We start from the raw sequence: 16,357 nt of genomic DNA, 5'->3' as shown, positions 1-16,357 counted from the left end.
GCTTTGAGTGTTTGTCTTGCGCGCCTGCTTGTGGATGTTGATTCTTTAATTTTTTCTTGATAATCCAGGCTAGAGTGTTGTAGAGAGCAGTGTGGTACCCTTGTCAAACAAACAAACTCTCTCTCCCTTGTCGGCCTGTGATGCTGTGATGTGATGAGCCACTGAGTCAGCAAATGTGCTATGCTCAATTTGGCTCACCACCGAGCTAGTGTGTAGTGAATGCCATAAGCCCAAGAAATGCCCTGCCGTTTCTGCTATGGCCTATGCAAACGTTCGCAGAACGTTCGATGCTAACCTGTTCACGATGGCGTAAGAAAAATGCGGTCTCATGACGGCGCTGGCATCTCCAGCGGCGTCGCGACTTGGGTAGCTCCAAATTCAGATGAAGGCGCCGCACTGATCACGCTGGTCGAGGTTAGCGGCTGCGAACGCCGACTAAGAACGGGGCTTATTATTTTACACCGTGCACGCCTTCTCCGCGCATCGAGCCCCCCCTTCAACCCACCCACACGCGCTCGGCTAGGTCGTTCCAGCTTCGAGACGCATCTCGCGGGTCGTCACTCCCACGAAGCTGGGAACTAGCACGGGGCAGTCGACAGGGCTCAAGGCGTGATCGCCGTCTTTTTTGCCTGTGCTCGCTCTTGCGCGGAGGATTATGCTGCCCAATCTCTTGGCCAAATGCGGGCCCTTCTCTATGACGCTGTCGATGCCACGGACGGTGCGGATGTGCTGCATGCTCGTGGCGGACTCTGCGGTATGAACGATTATGAGGCCGCAATAGCCGTACTCCACGCGCAAGCTCGTTGCCACCTCAACGCTGGTGGCCCCGCCTATTCACAGGTAAGCGCGATGGAATGGTACGTATAAACCTCGCTCTCTCGATGCCCCTGGCCCCACCCGCGAGGTTGTGGTCGAGGAGAAGCACATCGGCCGCCAACACCCGTTCCGCCAAGTCAGCGAGCGTCGTCGAGGTGGTGTGGTGCAAGGACTCGCACCGTGTGCACGCCTCCCACGTCAGGCGAGCGTAAATGGCTCAGGCTGGGTCGAGGCGGATCCGCCTTGGGGTGAGGTGGCTTGGGTGAGGTGGAGGAGCGTGCGCACCTCCATGCTCGAAATCGACTGGCACGCCACGTCAAGAACGAAATCGTCGTCGTCGACCACCAGAGCAGTGAATTCCGACACCACCGCCGGCAGTGCCGCGCCGGGCGAGGCTGGCAGCGAGAAGGAGGTCCAAGTCCACCCGCCTGCCTCGCCCGCGATCTCCAGCGCTCCGCCGAGGTGTGTGCACGCGCGCAGTGCACCCACGAGGCCGCGTCCCGAGCTCCGCGACGCCATGGAGAAGTCCTGCTGGCCGCTAAAGACGGCGTCGACCTGTACTCAGCTAGCGGCGTGAAAACAGCTTCTCCTCACACTGATGCACGTAAGAGTGGCCTGACCAGCTCGGGCGTGACCGGGGTGGTGCCTTGCCGGTTGCGGCTGCGCATTTGCGTTGTGAGCTTGCCCTCGCAAAGGTGCCAACTGTCACGGGCGCACGACAGGGTATCGTGTGAAGAGGTCTGGATGAGGTCGCCGGGCTCCCCACATCAACCCACGCACCGGATCGTGCTCTCGGTACCATACTTTTGCGCGTTGTCGATCACATTCGTGAGCACGTAGTTGTAGATGATCTCGTCGATCAAAACCGGTGGGCAGTGTGTGAGCACCTCCACCTCGCGGTGGTCCACAAGCGCCATCGGGGCGAGGAGGGTCCACCGTGACTCGTAGCTGCCCATCTCCATCATGCGGAGCACCTGCGAGGGGGGAGTGCAGACCTCGCGTCTTGGTCTTGGACGAGTCAAGACGAGTTTGGAAGTCGAATCACCTCGACGAGGTGCATCTTCTGCGTGAGCTGCTGCAGCACGCGCTTGGCCGCGTCCACCTCCCTCCGGAAAGGGCGAGGTAAGGAGCAGTGTGTGGGAAATAGCTGGGCACTCCTGTGTGCGCGTGCGTCCATGTGTGTGTGTGTGCGCGCGCGCGCGTCCGTGTGTGTGTGTGTGTGTGTGTGTGTGTGTGTGTGTGTGTGTGTGTGTGTGTGTGTGTGTGTGTGTGTGTGTGTGTGTGTGTGTGTGTGTGTGTGTGTGTGTGTGTGTGTGTGTGTGTGTGTGTGTGTGACGCCGCGCGTGCGTTGCGATTGTGCGTGCGTTGCACCTCAGGTGGCGTCGACTCTAGGTGCCGGTGCACCCTCATGCCCGCGCTCTTGCGTAATGGTTCGCGTCGGCGTATGCGGTCTGCATCGCGGTGAAGACTCTGAGTTGAGCCGCCTGCTGAGCATGCTGGAAGCTCAAGCGCACCAAGTATTCGGTCATGTGTCCGATGATTGTGCCGTAGAAGGTGGCGAGCGCCACGTGGGCCTTCAGCTGCGGCGCGACGTGCAGCGCGCCGAATGAAGCCAAGGCGAGGACAGAGAGGCTTTTGCGCTTGTCCAAAAAGTTGAGGTGCAAGCTGAAGACGGCAACCGCTGCACAAATCTCATTTTGGGCAAAGAGGTGGAGGCGACCCGTGCTTAGGTGGATAACCGTCGAGACCGCGGGGAGTAAACTACGCCCGTAGTTTACTCCCCGCGGTCTCCCGCCGGCCGCCGCAGCACCGCCGGCCGAAAGGATGCCCAGGCTCAGCGCCATGCAGAAGATGGCATAGAGCGGGTCATCCGCGGCGATGCTGAGCGGAATAAGGACGATGGAGGCGACGTTGAGATGATCGGCGTATGCCTGACGCTCAAGAGGCGAAGTCACGAGCGCAGGCGCGAGCGTCGCTTTGTCTACCCCGCCCGCGATTTGGACCTGCTCGAAAAAGTCGCGGAACTCCGCCTCGGCGTTACCGTCCTCGAACCCGAGCTGGACATAGCTGCAGATCAGCGACAAGCACTTCCTCATGAAGTAGGGTATCGACACGCGTAGCGTCATGTGCACGAGAGGGAACAGGAAGGAGGGTTGTTCCGTTTCTCTCGCGTTCCGACCAACTTTCATTTCTCTCTGCTAAAATTCTCTCTGCGTTCTCGCACAGGCGAGAGAGCGGCGCCCGCTCTTTGCGACGCCCGAGGGGGAGCCGTACCAGGGCCATGTGCTACGGCAGCGCCTCCACCAACTCGTCACCACGCTCTTTGGGTCCAGCATGGCGGACGTCATTTCTTTCCATTCATTCCGCATCGACCTGGCCTGCAGGCTTCTCAAGGTCAAGTGCCCGTGGGAAGTGATCCAGCTGATCTTGCGGAAGACGACTCCCGAATCGCTGCGCGCTTACAGCCGACTCGGCTTCTCCGAGAATGCGAGCTGGACGACGAAGGCGGCGACGGCAACCTACTCTGCGACTCAAGTGGCCAACTTTCACGCCCTGAGCGATGCTGATCCCATGAAGGCGTTCATCAATGGGGGCTTTGGTGAGGCGCCCGCCCGGTCGACACCCGCGCCACGTGGGTCCAGCCATAGCAACGTGTTTGCAATTGGGGCCAAGGTGCTCGTCCCCGCGACGGTCTACCCCTCATATCCGTGTCGAGAGAATGAGGGTCGCGGATGGACGGCGACCGTGCTACAACGATCTCGCGATGCGGTACGGCTCGAGTTCACTAGTGCCGATTCGAGTGGCGCCGCATTCGAACCAGTATGGCTCAAGAGCGCCGTTCTCATCGCGGTCGCATGAGGCACGCTTTCTCCTCACATGTCTTTCCTCCCCTCTCTTCACACGTCCTTTCTTACCTTCTCTTCACACGTCCTTCTGTCTCTGCGCCTCTCATCTCGGCGCCATGGAGGTGAGGTCCAACCTCTACTCGCCACTCCGGGGGTTTCTGCCTGACGAGGGATCTCAGGACCGAGCTTCTCCATGATAGTTCAAGGCGACGCAACAGGCTCGCCGCCTATGACTAACCTCGTGGCTTCTACCCTTGCTGTGGCGAGGCGCGATCGGCCTCTCCCAATTCTCTGCTAGGGAGACGGGCATCACCACCCCGCAGAGGCGGTTGCTGGTGATGGCAAAACAAATACGATGCGCCCTCCCTCCCGACCCACGGGAGCTTACTTGGCCTGGCCTGCCACTGTGCTATGCTCTTTCTCTTCTCGCATAAACTTCTCTATGCTCTTTCTCTTCTCGCATAGCTTCTCGGCAGCGCCCACTCTTCCTGGACTTTGCGTGACTTCTCCACCTTCTGGAGTCCACGAAGACGCCATCTATTCTTCACCATACTCGTCCCCCTTTCTTTCTAGCTCGCCGTCACGCGCGAGCGGGATGAGTGGGTGTTTGTGCGCGCGTGCAATTGAGCTTTAAATCCCGACTATAATTGAGCCGACTATGCAAACCATGGATGGCTACCTTCTACATTCACAGGGTGGGCTTCGGGCATGGACCCCAGGCGAAGTCAAGGCGATGGTTTCTAGAGCAGGCTCTAGATAAAGTTGCCTTGACCGCCGGAGGTGGTCCACGGCGATCAACGGGCTGGGCCTACGGCGGCTATCCTCAACGAGGCACGAGGTGATCTTGCGATTGCCGCCGGGCGGGGTCTCCAAGTAAACTCCCGTAAGTTTCTACTTATGAGCGTTACTTGTTTGTGGTCCGCTCTACCGACCGCCACAAACGTTGGTGGACCGACTCGTTGTGCCCCTTCTACCATCGTGCTGAGCGGTCCCTCGCCAACGTGTGAGTGAATTTTGTGTGTCCCTCCCTGCCCTCCCGGGATGAGTGGGTGTTTGTGCGCGCGTGCAATTGAGCTTTAAATCCCGACTATAATTGAGCCGACTATGCAAACCAAACCATGGATGGCTACCTTCTACATTCACAGGGTGGGCTTCGGGCATGGACCCCAGGCGAAGTCAAGGCCTCCAAGTGCCGCGGCCGCACACTTCTGGAGCGCCGAGTACTTCTTCAGCTGGTACCCGTCTAGGCAGGCGGGTTGCAGGAGCCAGCACAAAGGGCCATACAATTTTCTAGCACATGCATCATGTGCACACGAGATCATGATGATTCATGTGCATTTGCATGTCCATGTGCGTGTTGTGTGGTGTGGGTCCACATCAAGTCACAAAGTGTCACATCTCTCAGTGCCCCAGTGTCCGAATGTTACACCCATCGAACCACATCGCTCATGCGCTCTCACTCACGCACAACACCACACCCCAAACGTACATGAAATCAATGCGGTGCCAGCCAAAGTTGTGCAAAGTCACGGCCAGACGGGGTCAGCACGGTAGTCGCCCGCTAGTGCTTGGTTCTTCTGCGCCGCTTCTCGGGGGCGAGACTGCGCGGCGGCGGCGGCGCGCCGAGCCTCCTCCTCAGACGGCGGAGGCGTCGCGGCGCGCCGGAGGCTCCGGGGACGCGGCGGACTTGCCACGCCCACGGGTCGATGGGACAGCGGTTTCGTTGCACTGGCGCATCAGCCAGGCGGTGTAGAGCAGCTTCCATCCGACCGCGATGGCGAGGCTGATCAGGGCCTCTCGCGCGGTGCTGACGTCGAGGTCGATCATCTCGTACGTCTCCCCGAGGGAGACAAGGACCTGGGGCCCGGTGAGCCCGAGGCACTGCTGCGGCTGGAGGTCGGGGCAGCGGAAGGGCGGGCCGTTTGCGCCGAGGACGTCAAAGCAGCCGGCCTCGGTCACGTTGGAGCACGCCTCGGCGCCCCCGATGCTCTCATAGTCGATGAACTCAAAGTAGTTGAGGGAGGGAAACGCCCACGCGAGGGGGAGGAGGTAGGTGAAGGCGCGGAAGGGCCAGATCACGTCCGTCTTGCGGAGGAAGATGCCGCAGAAGAGGAAGGACGCGAACCAGGTGTTGAGGAAACCGAGCATGCCAAGCAGAGGGTTGCGGAGAAGCGAGCAGAGCTGGGCGATGCACTCAAAGGCCCAACTCATCAGCACGTAAACGAGCGTAAACTGCACGAAGTTGGACGCGTTGAAGTCGGCGATGGCGTAGGCGGGCACTCCGATGGCCGAGATGGCGAGGAAGACCATCATCGGCAGCTGCAGCGAGGTGTGTGCGAGCACGTACGCGACCGGGTGGTACATGCCGTCGCGCACCTCGCGCCGCACGGCTTGCACCTCGCCGTTGAGCGCGAAGGTGCTCACGACGCCGAGCGCGGCTGGCACGCCGACGAGCCACATGGTGAGGAACCTAAGAGGGGAGTGCTTACGTGTGGGGTACACCCTTCCACGTGTGTGTATGGCGACGGTGAAGCAGGCATTACATGCGGGAGACGATCTGCTCCTGCTTGACGACACGCGCGCGGATGTAGACGACGGCGAAGAAGCTGTTGGCGAGGAGGAACGCGACCGCCCGCCCGAGGTAGAGGGTCGGGTCCTTGTACGTGAGCTTGCAGAGCTTGCGCAGCAAGCACCAGGTCTGCCTCGGGAAGGGCGCCTGATTCGTCTTGGGCAGCGGGGAGAAGGCGTGCGTGGCCGCCGGCCCGGCCGTCGGCCGAAACGCGTCGAGGACGAGGCCGACCGCCTCGGGGCTGCGGAAGTCCTTGTTGACCAGCTCGAGCATGTGCTCCGCCGGGCTGTTGCCTGGCGGCACGGGCTCGCCCAGCGAGTCGCAGTACTCGCCCAGCGCCGCTGCCGGGCCGTAGTACGCTGGGCGGCCGGAGGCCAGGATGAGCGTGTCGTCGAAGCCCGAGAAGACCTTGTAGGAGGGCTGGTGGATGGTGCAGAGGATGGCGGTGCGCTTGACCGAGGCGGACTCCTTGAGGAAAGTCATGATGGAGGCGGCGGCGGCAGCGTCCAGCCCCGAGGTCGGCTCGTCGAGGAAGATGAGCGCAGGGTTCTTCGAGAGCGCGACCGCCAGCGAGAGGCGCCGCTTCTGACCGCCCGAGAGCCCGCGCACGAGCTCGTTGCCGGCGCGCGTGTGCTGGCACGATGTGAGGCCCATGTGCTCTAGGAGCTCGTCGACCGCGGCGGCCCGCTCGGCCGGACCGAGTTGGTGCTGGTAGAGCGAGGTGGAGATGGCAAGGTGCTCGCGCGCCGTTAGGAACGCCGCGTGCGAGTCATGCTGCGCGACAAAGGCGCAGTGCTGCTTGTAGAGGGCGGGCGTGAAGGGCTGGCCATCGAGACGGAGCGAGCCGTGCGCTTTGCCAGGGCCCGCCTCGAGGGTGAGCATCTTCATCAGCACCGTCTTGCCAGCACCTGCGGTCGTGCGGATGGGCTTGCCGGAGGCGTGGCAGCGGGCTGGGGCAGCGGCGTCGTGCGGACGGGCTGGCGGAGGCGTGGCAGCGGCGGCGGGCAGCGGTGTCGCACCGCTCGGTCCCATGATGGATAATATCAAGCCAGATTCGACGCGGCCGGAGATGTCTGACACAAGCGTCTTGGCCTTCTCGCCCTTGCCCACGGTGTACATGCAGTCGGTGAAAGTGAACTCGTGCTCGCACTCTTTTGGAGTCTGGCTCCCAGTGACGGTGGATACCATGGACCCAAGGCAAAAGCGGTTTTCTGAGGCGAGGCGGCGTCTTGCTCGGGGCACGATCGGCTACCGCTCACCGATCGGCTATCCGCTCACCGGCAGGGGGCGCACCGAGGGACCACCGAGCCGACAAGCCAAAACAGATTTTTTTAGAGCGCCTTCGTTGTTAATAATAAGACAGACAGACGGACACTATTTTTTTCTGTGTGGCTCTGACGTTCCAGTTTGAGGTTCTTTGTTCCAGTAGGAGGGTTTTTGAAAATCAACAAGAAGTATTCTCTGCTTCACCGCAATACTGGCTGTGATACCAGGTTTTTTTCTTAGGTTTGCTGTTTTGGTGTATTGTTGGCAAACAAACGAGAGCTCACACCCACCCATCCAGGGCAAGGGAACGGGAGCGGGGAGCGCGATGTGAACACCCCTCCGGGCCCCGCTTATGTGTCGGTAAAATCTTGGTAAATTTGAGTGCTACAGTGCCAAGGGCGTCAAGCTCGTGAGAGCAGTGATTTCATGCATCATCAGCTCGATGGGCGATTCGGTGCCCGCGTCAACTGGGATCGGGTAGCGTGCGAGGTGGTGAGGCTTGTGGATGAGTCCGTACAGTGTCGGATTAGCGTGCAGGGCTCGATGGTGGTAGTGCCACTGGAGCCCGATGCTGGTTTTGGTCCACGGCAGCAGCGCCAACGAGATCAGGGCAGCCCACACGTGCGCATACTCCCAGCCCGGTAACCACTCTGCCAGGGTCGGCACCGTGGGCATGAGCACAAGTGACACTGCATAGACAAACACGCGCCGGAAGAGTCGGAAGCCCAGCCCTGGGTGTGCGGTTGCCGACTGCACTCCAAGTGCTCCAAGTCCGTGACGCGCCCACCCCCATTCGTACTCCCAATGCTAAAAGTTCATACGCAACACGTGAGAGAGACCTCTCCCCTGGCAATCCCCTTTCTCCGATTAAGCTAAAAAGGTAATAGTAAGTTCGCGAGGTAGAGAGTTTCTGGGTGACTGCCTCATCAACAGACAGAGTCCCTGCTCCTCCTTCCTTGAACTCCCTACAAAGCCATGTCCATCCGTCCAACAACGACGACGAGAGACCGAGCGACCGAGCGACCGACCGCGACCGACCACCAGCACCCTGAGGGAGGGTGTAGAGGATGTAGAGTGTAGAGCGCTGTAGAGCTGTAGAGATGTAGAGCGCTCTGGAGCGCTGTAGAGCTGTAGAGCTCTACATCCGCCGCGTGACGAGGCGCCTGCGTTGTAGAGCGATGTAGAGGCGCTCTACAACGTGAAATCTCTATACGTGAAAACTCTACTTGAGATGATGGAGAGGGAGGGATTGAAAGGGATGGACGCACGGAAACACCCCCCCTTTTATGCCTGACCCTGGGCATGGCCTCTCTGGGGGTGAGCCGGGTCGGCCACCTCCGGGTCTGCAACTCGCACGGCGCGTGACCGCCGCCGCTCGCGCCACCGCCGCCGCCAACGCCGCCCGTACCTCGCGCCTCGCGCCTCGCCCTCGCCGCCCCCGCCGCCCGCCCTCGACCTCGCGACGGCGTCCTTCTGGGTATCTCCGGGTGGCTTGCTCGCCTCGCCGCCGCCCCCACTCTCGCGCAGCGCGACCGCGTCCGCTCGATCGGTGAGCCGTCGCCCGCCACGCGCGCTCTCACGGCGACCGCGGGCCGCTCATCGAGCGAGGAGCGAGGCGCCGAGCGAAGGGAAGAGCGACCGGAGACCGATACGATACTGATACGATACGACCCGATTACGTCAGCCGGACGATTTTTTCAAATATAATTGTGTTTTGACCGCGCAAGATATAAAGGGTGGCTAAGGGCTCTGCCCGCAAGGCGCCCGCGTCGCAGACGCGGTACCATTGACAAATCTGCAATATACCCCCACACGAACAAATAGCAAAATCCGGTACTGTCGCGGCCTAAAGTGTGTGCAGGTTACTCAGGACACGATCCCGGCGTGAACACAACTAACCGACGGATCCGCTCCTGACAGTGGCATGCACCGCGCTGCGGCGCGTGCCACTGTCTTTGTTTGAAGTAAAAAGTCGAATCAGAGCGGTGTCGGCGTTGTCCTGAGTTTTCCTCCCACGGACCGCCCGTCCGGCACCGCTCCGGGACGCGCACGCCGGGCGAAGCACCATCAAGCTGATGCACGGCCCCGGCATCGCCTCCCCAGGCTTAGCTAGACTGAGAGATATTGTGCAAAAGGGTAATATCTACAATATATACACTGACACTGAACCTCCAAGAGCTCGTCCCGGTCCGTCACGGCCATCCTCGTCCTCCGGCGGGCCCCCGGCCGCGGCGCGGTGCGGCGGCGTCACAAATCCGAACGCAGAGCACCGGCCGGGACGCGGTCGGGCGATCTGAGGCCCAAGTAGGCGTATGCATTGCCCATCCAGGGCTATCATCTGGACCTATCAACAGGCGCCTGCGGCGCCGTGCTCAGGAGCTGCTGTTCACACCTGCACAGACTTTGTCAACACCGCACAAAGGCCTAGCCCGAGGCCAAGCCGAGTGCGCATTGCAGCGAGCTTGTCACTGCACCTCCCACGACGTGATGGCTGTAAGTATTCCTCTGGCTTCGTGCGGCGTTCAATTTCACGTCGCGCCGCTGCAGTGCTACACCAACCAGCACCTGCGCGCCCTGCTCCGGCCGCTGTGCCCATCCGCGGTCTTGTGGACTGAGATGGAGAAGGCTGAAGGATTGCAGCGGCCCTCGGCGGTCGATTTGCGATCGCTGCGCCCGGATGATGAGCGCGGGCCGCTCGTGCTGCAGCTCGGCGGCGGCGGCGCCACGCAGCTGGCCTCTGCGGTGCGTGCGACGGCTGGACTCGGCTTCGACGAGATCAACCTCAACGCGGGATGCCCATCCGTCGAGACGGGCGGGGCTAGCTACGGGGCGCGCTCTCGCCATCTCAGGACCCGCCGGCACCCTTCCCTCTCGCCCGGAGACAAGCCTCGCCCCTCTCGCCCCTCCAGGCGAGCCTTATGCTCGACGGCCACCGCACGCGCTCGCTCGCCGAGGCGATGGCGGAGGCGCATGGCGGCGCCGTCTCGGTCAAGTGCCGCCTCGCCGCCAGGGCGTCTCTTCTCGCCGGTGTGGGCGATTGGCGGAGAACGCCTTGCGCCCGTCCAAGACATGTCCGTGACACGTCCGGGCTGTGTGCCGCAGGTGGGCGAGTGCCGGAGACCGCCTTCGAGGAGCTCGCGGAGTACGTTGACCAGATCTCCCACACGGGAGCCGTCTCGCACGTCGTCGTTCACGCGCGTGCCGCCATCCTCGGCGGCCTCAGCCCTTCCAAGAACCGACAGGTGCCTCGCCCCTGCCCTTGTTGGGACAATGAATGGCAACGAAGACACGAGCACCGAGGCACTTTGATCAGCGCACAGACGCTTGACGTCAAGCTTCGGTCCGCAGGTCCCTCCACTCCGGCCTGATCTCGTGCGGAGGCTCGCCGAGGTGTTCCCAGGCCTGCGGATCACCCTCAACGGCGGCCTGTCTGCGTCCGACCTCCAGGACGCGGCGGCGACGCGGCTCGATGGTCTGATGTGCGGCCGCACCGTCCTGCGGCGGCCCCTCGACTTGGCGCGCGACTCGCGTGGCGCAGAGAAGCAAGGCGTTGTCACATCGCCCTTGACTGACACGGATGTCGCGTGCCGGCTCTAGGCACGCCACTCGCGGCAGGTCGCGGTTAGGGTTAGGGTCAGGGTTAGGGTTAGGGTTAGGCACGCCACTCGCGGCAGGTTGCGGCGGCGCAGCGCGCGGACGAGGCGGCGGGCGAGGCGGTGCGGCCAGAAGAGAGAAGCAAGAGAGTCTGCTCCCAAGAGTCGTGTCTGTGCTGGTGGGGCGGAGGGGGGAGAAGGAGGGAGGTTCAGCCCCGGAGGCTTGCGCTCGTAGGCGGTGCTGCCCCTCCCCCCCTCTGCGGTGGCGGAGCTGGCCGGGAAAGCGCTCGCACGGTACGAGCGGCACGCGCTGGCGGCGCTCGCGGGCGGCGCGGCGATGCCGGCGGTGCTGATGCCGCTGGCGCTCCTCAACGGAGGAGGGCCCAGGCCTCGCGCCGCACATCTGTCTGTACGGCGGCCAGTCTTGCTTGCTTAGGCGCTCCTCGCGGAAGAGCTCGCCGAGGAGGCGTCTGCGTTGGCGGAGGCGGAGGCGGAGGCGGAGGCGGAGGCGGAGGCGGAGGCGGAGGCGGAGGCGCTCTGGGACGTCTTCGAGGCGACTTGGGGCACGGCCGCCCATTTGCTCGAGGCGCGCGGCCAACGGGCGCCGCGGTGTGCGGGGGGGCGCGACGTTGGCGCGGGGGGGATGCCCGTGCGGCGGCTCTCGCGTTTTCTCTCACAGGCGAGGTCTTCACCGCTTCCACCGCCGTCGCCCGCTGCGTTGCCCTCCCCCTCTCTGGCCGCCGACGCCGCCGGCATTGCCGCCGCCGTTTCTCCGCCTGCCCCGAGCTTGCCCCGAGCCTGCCACCGACGGCTCTCGCGCCTCGTGTCGCAGGCGTGCGGCAAGCAGGCGTACAACAAGCTCCTCCGTAACCGGAGAGAGGACGTGCGAGGCGGCGGCGGCGGCGGGCTGGGAGGAGGCGGCCGCTGTGGGGGCGAAAGCGTCGTCCAGTTTGGGGCGCAGCCGGCCGCTGTGAGCCCGGCAACCGTGACCCGTGCAAACTGCGGGGTTGGTGCACCTCGTCCTTCGCCGCGTGCGCTTGCTGCTGCGACCCGGACACGGCACACGGCTGTCTCACGAGGCGGCTGCACGGCCGCTACCGCTTGCCGGCGAGGGCTTCCGGCGCCGCGGCTGGCCCGCGCTGCAACTCGGCGCGCGGCGGCTCCTCGGGCGACGCCTCCGCTCGCGTGCAACGGAGGGCCTCCCCCGCGGAAGGAGCTCCCCGCCGCGCTGCAGCGCGTTTGCGCCCTCCTCACGCGCTACTCGCCGCTGTGGGCCCTTTCGGTCGCTCTGGTGGGCGTGAGCCGCCCCTCCTCGTTCCGCCCGCTCAGCGCGCTGCCCGTCGTGCAGCGCGCTTTGGCGACGCTCATGCTGGCGATGGGGCTCAGCACGACTCCCGCGGAGCTTGCTTGCGCGGTTGGCGAGGTGCGGGTCTTGGGACTCAACAGTCTTTGCTGCTTTGGACTCATGCCACTGACGGCGCTGGCTGTCGGGTCGGCGCTGAAATGCGACGCGGAGATGCTGACAGGGGTCGTGCTGCTCGGCGCCGTCAGCGGTGGGCAGGCGTCGAATTTGTTCGCGCTGCTCGCGAACGGAGATGCCGCCCTCTCCGTCGTCGCCACCACAACCACGACGCTGCTGGGCGTGCTCGCCACGCCGTGCTTGGCACATTTGCTCCTCGGCGGCGTTTCCATCCCCGTCGATGCGACGGGGGTCCTCCGCTCCGTCGCTTCGCTGGTGCTTGTTCCGCTCCTGTTCGGAGTAGCGATGGGCTTGCGGCTGCCCGCGCTCGTAGCCCGCGTCGCTCCGCTCTGCCCTGCGGTGGGCGTGCTCTCCACTCTCGTCCTCGTCGCTGGCGGCGCCTCCTCCTCCGCCTCGCTCCTCGTCGCGTCCGACGGAGCTTGGCGCGCTCATGCTGCTGCGGTCGCGCTCCCACTCGCCGGAGGTGCGGTCGCCCTCGCTCTTGCAAAGCTTGCACGGCTGCCCGAGCGAGTCACGCGGACGCTGACCATCGAGACGATGATAAAGTCGCCGACACTAGCGTACGTGCTGGCGTTGCGCCACTTTTCTCCGCGCGCCGCAGCGGTGCCGGCTGCAGCGATGGTATGGCTCGCGGCGCTGGGAGCAGCAACCGCGAGCATGTGGCGGAGGGTGCCCCTGCCGCAGACCAATGACGTCGGGGGTGACCGGAGTTTTTAATCACCCCCCCCCTCCCCCCCTCCCCCCCCACGACCTTGTGTGAGTGGGAGAAGTTAGACTTTTCCACTCGGTACCTAAAAATATCTCTCTCGTGCTTGGAGCACTTGGAGTGCAGTCAGTAACCTCACATGGGCCGGATGATCGGCATCGGGTTAAAGCCGTACGGGCTAGAGAGCCCTAGCCCTGGGGGGTGCGCGTTCGCAGGGAAAGGGCCGTAAAGTAAACACGGGTCTCCGAGGGTTAGTCCGCGCTCCAGGTTTCCCCTAGCAGCGGAGCGCCCCCTCTACTCGGAGCTTAATAAACACCAGACACGCACACGACGTACATCCTCACTCGACGTCACCCCTCGGGGCTTCTCCGTTCGGCCTCCCCCCCTCGGTCCGGAGGGGCCCTCCTATCCTCTCGGTCCTCCCCCCACTCGCTTTCCGCTGGTTGGGCAACGGATGCGGGGCCCGGCTCCCCCTCGCCTAGCCTTTTTCGGCCGCGGCCCCGCCGCCGTCTCGCCCTCTCTGCCTGCTCCTGTTGACTCCGCCTCCGGCGATCCCGTGCCCGACTCCTCGGGCGAGGGCGGCGGCATTGGATCGCCACGCCGCCCCTCCCCGGGAGGTGGGGCCAGCTCTCTTCGGTCGAGGAATCGCGCCCGCCCCCGCGGTCTCTGTCGATGAGGTTGATCACAGGCATGGCCCAGAGGTATCCTGGTGGCGGAGGAGAGGGCGGCGAAGGAGAGGGTGGTGGTGGAGAGGGCGGCAAACGAGAGGGCGGCGGCGGTGAAGGCGGTGGAGGGGACGGCGGCGGTGGAGAGGGAGGCGGGGGCGAGGGAGGAGGGCTTGATGGAGGAGGAGAGGGCGGCGGCGGCGACGGGGGAGGCGGAGAGGGTGGTGGCGGAGAGGGCGATGGCGGATGAAAGGGCGGCGGCGGAGATAGTGGTGGCGGAGAGGGAGGCGGAGGTGAGGGGGGAGGGCCTGGTGGCGGAGGAGAGGGCGGCGAAGGAGAGGGTGGTGGTGGAGAGGGCGGCAAACGAGAGGGCGGCGGCGGTGAAGGCGGTGGGGGGGACGGCGGCGGTGGAGAGGAAGGCGGGGGCGAGAGAGGAGGGCTTGATGGAGGAGGAGAGGGCAGCGGCGGCGACGGGGGAGGCGGAGAGGGTGGTGGCGGAGGGGGCGATGGCGGAGAGGGCGGTGGCGGAAATGGTGGTGGCGGCGAGGGAGGCGGAGGTGAGGGCGGAGAGCTTGGTGGAGGTGGAGAGGGCGGTGGTGGGGATGGTGGTGGCGGAGAGGGTGGTGGCGGGTGCGGCGGTGGAGGCGATGGCGCTTGGCGGTGGCGGTGACGGTGGCGGCGGAGAGGGAGGCGGAGGTGAAGGAGGTGGCGGAGACGGTGGTAGCGGAGAGGGAGGCGGAGGAGAGGGCGGAGGGCTTGGCGCCAGAGGAGAGGGAGGCGGGGGAGAGGGCGGAAGTGCAAACCTCTTTATTTATCTCTTGCGCGCCTCGCCCTCGGAGCTCGGTGTACTTGGAGTACTTGGAGTGCAGTCATTAACCGCACATCCAGGGCCGGGGAGCTAAGAAGCGCACCCAGCGGTCCGGATGATTGGCATCGGGTTGCGGGCAAGAGAGCCCTAGCCCTGGGGGTGCGCGTTCGCAGGGCAAGGGCCGCAAAGTGTAATTCTTGTCATTTGTCAAGGCCCCAACACACTCCTCGCACTCGTAACGACATCGAGCCGGCCGCCGATGCCAAAGCACGCGCACCTGAGCGAGGAGGAACTGGCCGAGTTTCGAGAGATTTTCAACCTGGCGCGCGGCGCGCAGCTGCCACACGCTGCCACACGCTGCAAACTGCTGCACATGCCGTCTGCTCGAGCAACCTCAGTGCTCTGCTGCATACGCACATGATGTGCGGAGGAGGAGGAGAGCTTGCTTGTAGGTCGACCTGGACAAGGGCGGCTCAATCTCCAAGGATGAGCTTCTGGCACTGATGAATACGCTGGGCTTGAAGCCCAACCAGGCGTCGGGGAATGGCTCAGCATGTGATGGCAGGCGGCCGCGCCCCTCAAATGCCACCCCTCACATCTGCTCCCCAGGAGGAGCTAGACGCGATGGTCGCCGAGATCGACGAGGATGGCAATGGCGAGATCGACTTTGACGGCGCGGCGTGCGGGATGTGAAACGGGAGTGCGCCCTCTGACGCACGCCCCCCGCCCTTGAGCAGAGTTTGTGACGATCATGGGCCGGCAAGTCAATGGGGTGACACCGGAGAGAGTCAAGGCGGCGGAGGCCATACTGCCACACCTCTTCGCACCGCCTCTCCCTCTCTCGTCTATCGAATCGCGTCTCGCTGCTGCCTCTCCTCCCTGCCACATCCCGCCCGTCCGCTCCACTTGCCTGCCGCCTCCCTCACCACCCGCTGCAATCACCGCCGCTACCACTGCTGTCGAGGCGGCCTTCAAGTGCTTCGAGGAGAGCGGAGTCGGCTCGGGCCACGTTACGATGGCCGCTCTCGAGCGAGGTTGCCGCACAACGGTAGATGCACCTCTCTCGCATCGTCATGCTTCTCTTTCCCGCCGCTGCTCCCAACGCATTCGCGCTGTGGGTTCGGCCGGGACCAGCGCGCCAACCAGCTCAACCAGCGCGCCGAGACTTACCACCCCTCTTCTTCACCTGCAGCGCTGACCACCTACGGCTCGGAGAAGCTCCCCCTAGCTGACGCGCGCGCGCTGCTTTCGCTGATCGAGCCTGACAGCGCGGGGCGCGTCACCTGCGGCGGCTTTGGCAAGCCGAGACGGCGTCTCTAACCCCTCAACGTTGATAGGCGGGTGAACTACGTCGACTTTGTCAACATGATGACAGGAACTTGAGGCGAGCGCTTTTGCAAGATTAGCCGCGAGTGCCGCAGGAGGAGAGGGCGACCACTACTTGACACGGCGGTGGCGCTTGCGAGGGCGGAGCTGTTGCATGCTGGCGAAGCGAGAGCTGCAGATCGCAGTGTCAAGATTGGCTTCAGAGCTCCTCCTCTAAGGATCTGGAGAAGCAGACGTGGCCGCTCCAACAAGTACAGAGGACAGAACTCCATGAGCGAACAG

At 63.8% G+C, this 16,357-nt stretch overlaps 4 protein-coding genes across 4 annotated transcripts; 2 read left to right on the top strand and 2 right to left on the bottom strand.

Moving 5' to 3' along the window:
* Positions 1-261: 261 nt before the first annotated feature.
* On the bottom strand, positions 262-2,942 carry EMIHUDRAFT_105101 (hypothetical protein; the record flags this gene model as incomplete). The annotated part of the gene is made up of 8 exons (XM_005763037.1): positions 262-295; positions 811-830; positions 996-1,058; positions 1,102-1,371; positions 1,437-1,518; positions 1,597-1,790; positions 1,862-1,918; positions 2,331-2,942. The coding sequence occupies 8 exons, from the start codon at positions 2,940-2,942 to the stop codon at positions 262-264; spliced, it is 1,332 nt and encodes a 443-aa protein (XP_005763094.1).
* Positions 2,943-5,297: 2,355 nt separating this feature from the next.
* EMIHUDRAFT_105100 (hypothetical protein) lies at positions 5,298-7,419 on the bottom strand (the record flags this gene model as incomplete). The annotated part of the gene is made up of 3 exons (XM_005763036.1): positions 5,298-6,132; positions 6,206-7,139; positions 7,251-7,419. 3 exons carry the CDS (start codon positions 7,417-7,419, stop codon positions 5,298-5,300), a joined length of 1,938 nt encoding a protein of 645 aa, XP_005763093.1.
* Positions 7,420-12,051: 4,632 nt separating this feature from the next.
* Positions 12,052-13,379, top strand: EMIHUDRAFT_437812 (hypothetical protein). The gene has a single exon (XM_005763035.1). It carries the CDS (start codon positions 12,457-12,459, stop codon positions 13,285-13,287), a length of 831 nt encoding a protein of 276 aa, XP_005763092.1. The 5' UTR covers positions 12,052-12,456; the 3' UTR covers positions 13,288-13,379.
* Positions 13,380-15,008: 1,629 nt separating this feature from the next.
* EMIHUDRAFT_215428 (hypothetical protein) lies at positions 15,009-16,069 on the top strand (the record flags this gene model as incomplete). Its single annotated transcript, XM_005763034.1, has 5 exons — positions 15,009-15,146; positions 15,217-15,304; positions 15,484-15,521; positions 15,714-15,783; positions 15,942-16,069. The coding sequence occupies 5 exons, from the start codon at positions 15,009-15,011 to the stop codon at positions 16,067-16,069; spliced, it is 462 nt and encodes a 153-aa protein (XP_005763091.1).
* Positions 16,070-16,357: the final 288 nt, after the last annotated feature.

The sequence above is a fragment of the Emiliania huxleyi genome (assembly GCF_000372725.1).
Source record: "Emiliania huxleyi CCMP1516 unplaced genomic scaffold EMIHUscaffold_65, whole genome shotgun sequence".
NCBI classification, from domain to species: domain Eukaryota; phylum Haptophyta; order Isochrysidales; family Noelaerhabdaceae; genus Emiliania; species Emiliania huxleyi.
This window is presented reverse-complemented; position numbering and strand designations above follow the sequence as displayed.

Excerpts from the sequence above, each read along its gene's own strand:
- EMIHUDRAFT_437812 (XM_005763035.1), top strand. The coding sequence starts at position 12,457 with ATGCTGGCGATGGGGCTCAGCACGACTCCCGCGGAGCTTGCTTGCGCG.